The sequence below is a fragment of the Nematolebias whitei genome, chromosome 1, assembly GCF_014905685.2.
Source record: "Nematolebias whitei isolate Nwh7 chromosome 1, NemWhi1, whole genome shotgun sequence".
Taxonomy (NCBI): domain Eukaryota; kingdom Metazoa; phylum Chordata; class Actinopteri; order Cyprinodontiformes; family Rivulidae; genus Nematolebias; species Nematolebias whitei.
In genome coordinates this window covers 60,524,500-60,533,934 of record NC_056498.1, presented here as the reverse complement: position 1 = coordinate 60,533,934, position 9,435 = coordinate 60,524,500, and the positions used below count along the sequence as shown (strand labels likewise).

General features: G+C 37.1%; 1 protein-coding gene across 1 annotated transcript in view; it reads right to left on the bottom strand.

Moving 5' to 3' along the window:
- The window catches only part of grid1a (glutamate receptor, ionotropic, delta 1a), a 302,471-nt gene that overhangs the window by 7,847 nt on the left and 285,189 nt on the right, over positions 1–9,435 (bottom strand). The window contains exons 12-14 of the mRNA XM_037679710.1: positions 8,961–9,095; positions 3,289–3,484; positions 1,266–1,432 (exon numbers count right to left, since the gene is read on the bottom strand). Coding sequence (XP_037535638.1) covers positions 1,266–1,432; positions 3,289–3,484; positions 8,961–9,095 — 498 coding nt within the window. The remainder of the gene's footprint in view (positions 1–1,265; positions 1,433–3,288; positions 3,485–8,960; positions 9,096–9,435) is intronic.

The following is a 9,435-nucleotide window of genomic DNA, read 5'->3' as shown; positions in this document are numbered from 1 at the left end:
TATATATATAAATTATTTACTGGCCAGTCTGCAGTGCTTTGAAGACATACGCCAGTTACACATTTTGTTCCGTTTTAGCCTGTTAGTAACTTTTAATTGTTTCCAATCAAAAACACATTATTGTCAGACTTGGTCTGAGTAAATACAAAAATGCAAACCAACTGTGTCCTATGTGAAAAAGTAATTGCCCCTATTGTTAAAATCTAAACCTTTAAAAAAATACATATTTTGAAAGCTGTGTTTAATTTTACTAGCCACACGCAGACCTGTAGAATCAATAAATCACTTAAGTAGCGTAATTATCCAAATTAGGAAAAACTAACTATGCATCAGTGATAAACATCTCCAGGAGTGACAAGCAAGAGTTCATTAGAACATATCCAGGAGGTAAAAATAGTAGCCAGAACATCTAAAACACTGCAGGCCCCACTTGTCTTAGGTAAGATCAGATTTCATGATTTATCAATCAAAAAGAGATGATGGGCAAACATGGCATCCATGGGCAAATTTCAAGGTGAAAACCACTGCAGATCGATAAGACCATAAAGGCCAATCTCATTTACCATAAATCATCCTGATGATCCACAATCCTTTTGGGATAATATTCTGTGGACTAGTAGAAACAAAGTGGAACTTTTTCTGAAAGCTGTGCATTTTTTCAGCATATTATTAAACAGAGGAGCATTCCAACAGTCAGACATGGTGGTGGCAGTGTGATGGTCTGGTGGTGTTTAGCTGCTTCGAGACTTGGAAGACTTGCAATCGATGGAGCCATGAATTCTGTTTACAAGCAGAAAATCCTGAAGAAAAATATCAGGCTATTAGTTTGTTACATTTAGCTCGAGCACACTTGGGTTCGGCAGCAGAGCAATGATCTGAAGCACAGCAGAAGAAACAAAAAATCCTCCACTGCCATGGGAGAGACTGATTGCCAGTTATCACAAACGTTTGATTGCAGTTGTTGCTGCTAAGGGTGTTATTAGGTTCTTAGGTTTAAGGGCAATTACTCTTTCACAATAGGCAGGTTGGATTGGATAGCTCTCCCCACTTGATAAAGGGAATCATAATTTAAAAACTGCATTTTGTATTTAATTAGGTTACTTACTGCTATTTGTTTGATAATCAAAAAGGGAATAAATCTGTAAGGGGGTCAATTACCTTTTCACAGCACTGTATAAAAAATCCTAACATACAGCATGATTTTTCTTACTCCTTATCGTCCAGGGAGTTTAAAGATGGATTTTCATTAGCACCAGTTTACATACTTCTGAGAGAAGAGGTCTCTATAAGGACTGCCGTGCTGCAGGGCCATGCCATAGCCTCTGGTGCTCATGCTGTTTCCTGCTATAGTTAGCGTGCAGTCATCGTCTGTCAAAGCAGCGTACTCCACCACCGCCATGTCCCATAGAAAGGCGTATGATTCTCGCTTTGCCTGGAAAGTTTCCACAACACCCACACACAAACAGGGACATGTAAGTTACGTAAATACATCTTTACAGCAGAGCAGCTCATCTTGAATGCAAGCTGTCTTGCCTGCCTGAATTTTAGTTTTGTTTTACTAAGACAGCAACATTTGACATTTGAAACTTGATACATTACACGTCTAAGTCCTATATAAGATTATACCTACTTGCCATTCTATAATTCTTAATATTGGCAAGTGATTATATTCTTTTTTTTTTCTTTACTCCTAAAATCAATGCTCTAGTTTTGTAAAGCCGTGTACCAGATCTTTTTTTTTTTTTTTTTTATCAGAGGAAAGCAATCGGGAAAACAAATGGCAAAAACAAACATTTTCACAGAAATTGACTTTTCCTTATTCAGTCAACTCAGAACATTAATCGCACAAAATGTTTTATGTACACTGCCTAACACCCCCCCCCCCCCCCAAAAAAAAAACAAAAACAAAAAAAAAACAGTTACCACCTGGATTTAACTAAGCAAATAGGTATGAGCCTCTTATTGGATAATTCCTGCATGGGTGATTATCTTTCAGCTGACAGCAAGTTATTTAACCGCAACCGGTGCAATGAGTTGCTTCTCACTTCTTAAACAACCATGTTGAAAGACACATCGCGTGGTCGTTGAAAAGATGTCAGTCTGTTTGAGAAGGGTCAAATCATTGGCATCAAGCAGAGAAAACATCTAAGGAGATTGCAGAAACTACTAAAATTGGGTTAAGAACTGTCCAACGCATTATTAAAAACTGAAGGATAGTGGGGAGCCATTGTCTTCAAAGAAGAAACGTGGCCATAAAAAAATCCTGAATCATCGTGATCGACGATCACTTAAACTTTTGGTGAAATCAAATGGAAGAAAAACAACAGTAGCACTCAGGGCTGTGTTGAATAGTGAAAGTAAGAGCATTTCCACACGCATAATGCGAAGGGAACTCAAGGGATTGGGACTGAACAGCTGCGTAGCCTTAAGAAAACCACTAATTAGTTAGTGAGGCTAACCAGAATGAAAGGCTTCAATTTGCTAGGGAGCATAAAGATTGGACTCTGGAGCAATGGAAGAAGGTTTTGTGGTCTGATGAGTCCAGATTTACCCTGTTCCAGAGTTATTGGCGCACCAGGGTAAGAAGAGAGGCAGGTGAAGTGATGCACCCATCATGCCTAGTGCCTAATCATCAATGTAAGATCTTGGTGAAAAATGAATGCAACACTGGATCTTGTGACATTGCAGAAGCTTATCGAAACAATGCTACAGCGAATGCATGCCATAATCAAAGCTAAAGGCGGTCCAACGACATATTAGTGTGTGACCCCTTTTTGTTTGGGGGGGGGGGGGACTTTTTTTTGACCATGCAGTATATTTTCTCCCTTCTCTATCATTGGTAGACAGTCGATGCAGAATAGCCACATTTGAACTATAGCTTTGACTTTCTGTCTTCATATCTTCAATAGGACTAAAGATAAAACCGCCACCTTCACTTTATATTTATAATTTACTTACCCATGGTGAAAATGTTTCTTTTAAACCCACAAATTCAGAAAGGCAAATTATAAAATTGACACTTCACACAGTGTTTTATAGGATGATTAAAAAGTATGATTAATTTATCCAACTTGAAACACAAAGACTTAAACCAAAAAAAAATATGCTTCTAAGGTTTTATCAGGGTTTCTGTAGAATTGTATGTGTTGTCCCGTCAGGGTACTGGAGTTGGCTGATTAGAGCATAAATGTGGTAAAGAAAAAAAAAAAATGCAGATGACACTCAAACTAGTCTAGTTTTTTTACTGAAAAATTAGAGACTGTTTACTTTTAACTCAAACACACTAACCTTCTTGATGCCCTCTGACGGGCTTGAGACAGAGTTCTCGAAGCCGTTGTTCTTGTTGATGATTTTCCAGAGCTCAGCAAATGTGCTGTCCTGCTCCAGAGGGTTGGTGCCTTTGGCGTGGAAATATTCATACACAGCAGAGTCCCTCACTGTCCCGTATGTAAAATCCACCTGTTTGGCCAGATCCTGGAATGACCTTCATTAAAAAAAATGAGAAAATATTTAGATTTATCTTTACAAATCTATTATATCTAAGCACATTTGTCAGGCTCTACCTCACTAAACCAATGCATAAAATGATTCATTTCTTGTTTTGAAGACTATCAGCACAATTTATTTTTTAATCCCTTTTGTTTAACAGTTTGTCATGAGTCAGAGAAATGAGGTAGTTTAGTGTTAAAACTTTTTATCAATCCCATACCACTGACTTTTAAGAATCTGAGCAAACCTTTTTTTAATTTCTTTTTACAAATAATCTTCATTTATTGACAAATTGTTTTATTATGAAATTGTGCTGGCAGCAGATACATCTTACATGTCAAAACTTTGTATATAATCATAAAATAAAATTCTGTCTCTATAAAAATGTTTAACTTTCAATGTAATCTGAATAATCTTGTCAGGAAATCTGTTTAATTCCTTGGATGGGAAATTACATGTTGCTGTGTGAACTTGTCACTATTTCTTATAAAATCAAAAAATATATGTTTTTATAAGTTTTTCCCTCTAACTCCATTCTATAAAACTTTTTAAAGACTCCAACTTATGCTGGCAGAGAAAACTGCAACAGTTTTTATTTAACCAAAATCCAATTTTTGGAATTTAGTCTTATTTTTCCATACATGTTTAATTCATTGTACGTTTAGTGAATACTTCTCAGGGTTTCACTAAAATCTTTCCAGTGGTTCATGTGGCCTTTTGCCAACTGTTTAAAGTTAAATCAACGTTCAAACAGTTTAAACAACTTTAAACAGTTATAACTGTTTGCAGTTAACACAGTTAACAGTTAACTGTTTGCCAAAGGGATGTTTTCAAATAGGAAGTCCGTCCCAGCAATCCTTTCCTTGATTATATCTTCGAACGGTGTTCCTATTGAGTTTGTCGATTTCTTCAAATACTTTGGTATTTTGGTCGATTCGCATCTCTCTTTTAAGTCCCATGTCGAAAACTTGGTAAAGAAACTACAAGTTAAATTGGGTTTCTTTTTCAGAAATAGATCCTGTCTAACTCTGAACGTTACAAAATGCCTTGTAACTGTTACTTTCCTTCCTTCTATTGACTATGGGGACATAATTTACACGAATGCTCCTTCAAGCACCCTGCAGATGTTGGACACTGTCTTATCACGGTGCACTAAGATTCATAACTGGTTATAACTACCATACCCATCATTGCACCCTGTATTCACTGGTTAACTGGTCAATCTTTAACTTTACACATACTCTCACACTGGTACATTTTCATCTTTAAATCACTACATGTCACTAGGTGAGTGCAGCTACAGCGTGCACTCTCAGGACATTATTACATGCAGTGTTCCCTCAGTGTAGACTGAACTAGGAAAAAGGGCCTTCTCCTTCTCCGCTCCTGTTTCCTGGAATATCTTGCAAAAAGATCTGAAGATCTCGAACTTGACCTTTCTGAGTGGCTTCAAACTGCTGCTAAGTTCCTGGCAAAAACCAATGCAGACATGTTCCTGTTTTTAGTATTTTCTATCACTTTATAATGTAGCTGTTTTTTGTTTGTTTGTTTTTTAACATAATTTTCTTCCATTAATTGTTTTTTTTTTCTCCCTATTTTTATGCTTTCTTTTAAGAATGTCTACTTTTGTCATTGTCATCTACTGTTGTCATCATTCTTTGTTAAATACAGGGTCTCTCTCGTAAATGAGTCCTCGAGGCTCAGTGAGACTAACCTGTATAAATAAAGTTTGAATATGTGGAATTAACCAAGTTGTAGCCATTTTTGTGTTTGCTAAGGTCAATTGCTGTGATGACTTACTTGATTTGGGTTTACACCAAAGGTAATCTGTTTAAGATATTTTGCTTACAGACAGGGTTGACTTTTCACAGTTGTTAAGATTCTACACGATGTGCAGCACTCAGAGTATGTGTTGATAATGACTAAGCTGCTACCAAACAGAATTTCAGTTCAATATGTGTAAAATTGTCTGACTTGAATCCATTTTTGCATTTACAAGCATTTCATTGCACAAGCAGCCATCTTATGGTGTGAATATTGTGGACTCAGATTTAAAATAAACACTAAATATTATAATTTCATTGCAATCTTAAATAAAAATATTTTAAAGACAATTAATTCTAAGAGCAATTGCCAAAAGTGGAGTTTTGGATTTTGCTGCCAGCTAGAATGTGCAAAACTTAATCCACTGATAAAATACTATTGAGCAACAATCCCAAGTTAATAGATACCACATATTGTGTGTGCTGGACAGCTGGATTTGCTGCCCATTTTAAGTGCTTTTTTGTGTCCATTTTTATCTTCAAGCCCTGAAACACAATTTTTTGCAATCAATACACAGAAATGGAACTCTGCCCCGTTCATTACCCTTAATGACTGAACCGCATTCGAAATACAAACAACCTCTGACATCCATACAAATACACGATTTCCTCCCATCCCCATCCTGCTGTCGAATGTTAGCGAGGCATGCATGAGCAACATTCTTATCATGGTGACATGCTGCTAATTTATTCTAAGGTGTTCTAGATCAGAAATGTTTGGCTTCTCTGTTAACCACAATTATACTTTATGGCAGGTTTTTATTCAATAAATGAAAACAGTTTAGAGTTTAGTGTTCATGTAATTAGTATCAGAAGCACAAGTTATAACTCTGAAGGTCTTTTTTATGCTCTCTAAAGAGAATAACAAGTTTTTCATAATAGCAAAATAAACAAAATTGTGTTTAAAGATTAGAAGTTGCATAAAGGCTGTTCTTAATAACGTAAACAAATATAAATCCATGCTTAAAGTCTTATAGTAAGAAAACACACTTGTGTTCATGTTAAAGCACATTTTTGGACATGCATTCAAAACATCCAAACCTAAGAGGCATAGATGCAGAAATGCATGTTCTAAAAAAGGGTCTACAGATTTTACAGAGAAAATAAAATGGCCAGCAGTGCTTGAAGATCATTTCAAAATCTATACTTCAGCTGAGGAAGAAAGTAGTTTTTTTTTTTTTCAGGAATTATATTACCTTGACTTTTATTGTTGTTCTGGACAATATCTGACTCTATTTGAGCTTCAGAAATCAGGTTTGATCGAGTCCAAGGTCTAGACATTGGGTTTTGTTCGTGTAAAAAGAAAACTTGCAATATTGACGTGTCAAACACAAAACATCAAAAATCATTTCATTCTATGGGACGGCTGCGGATGAGTGGTTAGAGCAATTGTCCTCCGGTGCAAGAGTTGGGGGTTCGATCCACCAGCAGTCACATGCCAAAGTGTCCCTGGGCAAGACACTGAACCCATTGTTGTCCCCGATTTGTGTCCCATCAGTGTATGAATGTTGTAAAGCACTGATTAATCTTTGTATACAGGTCTAGTAGAGTGCTGTATGAATGGGTAAATGGGTGCACAGATTGTAGTGTAAAGCACCTTGAGTATCTCATATGATAGAAAGGTGCTATATAAGTACAGTCCGTATACTATTTACCATTCATAGGATACGTGGCACTTTCTGAGGCCCTGCAGTGCAGCTGTAAAGCTTTGGTCATCAAATACAGCAAGAACATAGTTAATGACTCATTCTGTCTGCGTAAGAGATTTTAATTTGATATTATGTTTTCATATTTTACATAGCATGATTAATTCACAACAAAATCACAAAATAGTCATTCTGTGAGAAACGACAAAAAAAGGGCCAAAATATTCCCAACTTGTGGAGTTACCTTTTTATTTTTTATCAAGCCAACTGTACACTGTTTTTCAGAACAAGAAGGGCAGACTGTACTTGTGTGTAAATGTCCTCTACCTTTTGTCATTTAGTCAGTTGCTTTGCAAAACCAGCAGCTACCCAAACCATGTCATTCTACTTGACCTTTATTTGGTGTTTCAGAACATTTTTTTAAATTGCTGCATGACCTACTCCACTGACCAAAAACCTCAGAAAAGTTTTTTTTACACTTAAGCCTTTTGAGCCGTTTCAATAATATTCTATTTAAAAGCGACAACAACAAAATGTATTTCAACAGTAACAAGCTATTTGAGGGCTAGCGTTGTTGTAAAACAGCTGTGGGTCAAAATGACACACGGGGCCAGAGGCCAGGGCAGCAGGAGAGATGTGATTTTATTTTTATTTTTTAGAAGAAGAAAGAAAGTGCCGTGTTGTCCTCATAGTATGTTTCTATACAAAGATGAAATTAGTTCCCATCACACGTGAGCTACACCCAGGTGGAGCAGTGGGCAGCTATGTAAGCGCCTGCAGAGCAGTTAGGGATTAGGTATCTTGCTCAAGGACACCACGACATGTGGGAATGGCGGGGAGTTGAGCCTGTGATTTTCTGGTCCCAAGTCTGCTGCCCTACCTCTACACCATCTTAGGCCCTTGTTTCAAATATATTTTAATTGCTCTAACAACTAAAACAGTCAGATAGGCTTAATAAGACAAACTTGAAATGGCGATTGCATTAATCTTGGCAACTTATTTTCTCCTCTTGCTTTCTTTTCCCCCAAACCCAAAGCCTATTTCTTTTTTTTCATTCAGCCAATTTTTGTGCACTTCAGTTATATAAAAAAAAGATTCTAGGCAATTTAAAAAGTTGCATGCATGTCAGAAAATTATTGAAGAACATATTTAGAATAATCTCTTCCAGAATCATGCTTGATGCACAAAGGTCGGATATAATTTTAGGTCGTTCAGCACTCTAATACACAGTCCTGTTCTGCTCTATAATCCATCCAGAACAAAATCCCCGTAGCAATTGTAACCACTTTAAACTTTGCTGGTGAGAGCAGCAGATGACATGTTGTACTTGCATCTTTAATGTTCCAATTTGAGAATTGGTCAAAATGTTCTGACTTAAATGGAGTCATTTGTCTGCAGGATTTGTCGTTTAAACTGTACCAAATGTACCACAAACGGAAAGAAAAATGTCATTGCCATTCAAAACATAAACGCCCACACATCCAGACGAAATCTCTTCATAGATGAGCGCTTTGCTTCTTAGCATTCACCTTGTCTACTGAGATGTCCCCGTGTGCTTATTTGTCTAACAGAAGACACAACCAATGCAATCAAATGCCTTTCTGTCCATTCTTAGGGGAGAAACGTCACACCAAATTGGATTCACTGACAAATAACATCTAGACTGAGGACAAGCAAGTTGTTAAGCAAGCGGGTCAAAAATAAGAGAGACACCACAGAGAGATGAACAGATGAAAGATGCTCATGGATTGTTCTTTAACCGGAGCGACTGCAGCAGTACTGAATGTTAAAGTATTGAAAAAAGTGCATACATGCTGTGTCCAGAAATCAATCCACGCACAACTCCAGCCTAATCAATAATAATAGCACTGTTAGACATACCAAACTAGCTACATGAAGGGTTTACGCAAATGAGGTTTATATGGAAGTGTGCAGAATCTTTAAATATGAATTATTTTGATTGTTGTCATTTGATTTTTGTGACAAGAAAAAAATATTTTACCGAACTGCATTGTCCATGCGTGACACGGTGAGGTAGGCAGCCAGATTTGCTGTGTAGGACGAACACACAATGAGGGTGAAAAGCCACCAGCTGCCCATGACGATACGCAGAGCCACCGAGCCGAGGATGGAGTCGCTGCCTGTGAAGGTGGAGAGAGTCAGAAGCTGCACACGGATGCAAACATCAGCATCTTTACCATCTGTTGTACAACCTAAGATCAGGGATGGGGAAACACAACATCATCTTTAATTTTCTGTGACTTAAAAAAATTGTGCCTATTTCATTTAATTCTTAATCAATTATTTTAACAAACAATTCTCTCTCTCTCTCTCTCTCTCTCTCTCTCTCTCTCTCTCTCTCTCTGTCTCTGTCTCTGTCTCTCTGTCTCTGTCTCTCTGTCTCTGTCTCTCTGTCTCTCTCTCTCTCTCTCTCTCTCTCTCTCTTTCATATATATATATATATATATATATATATA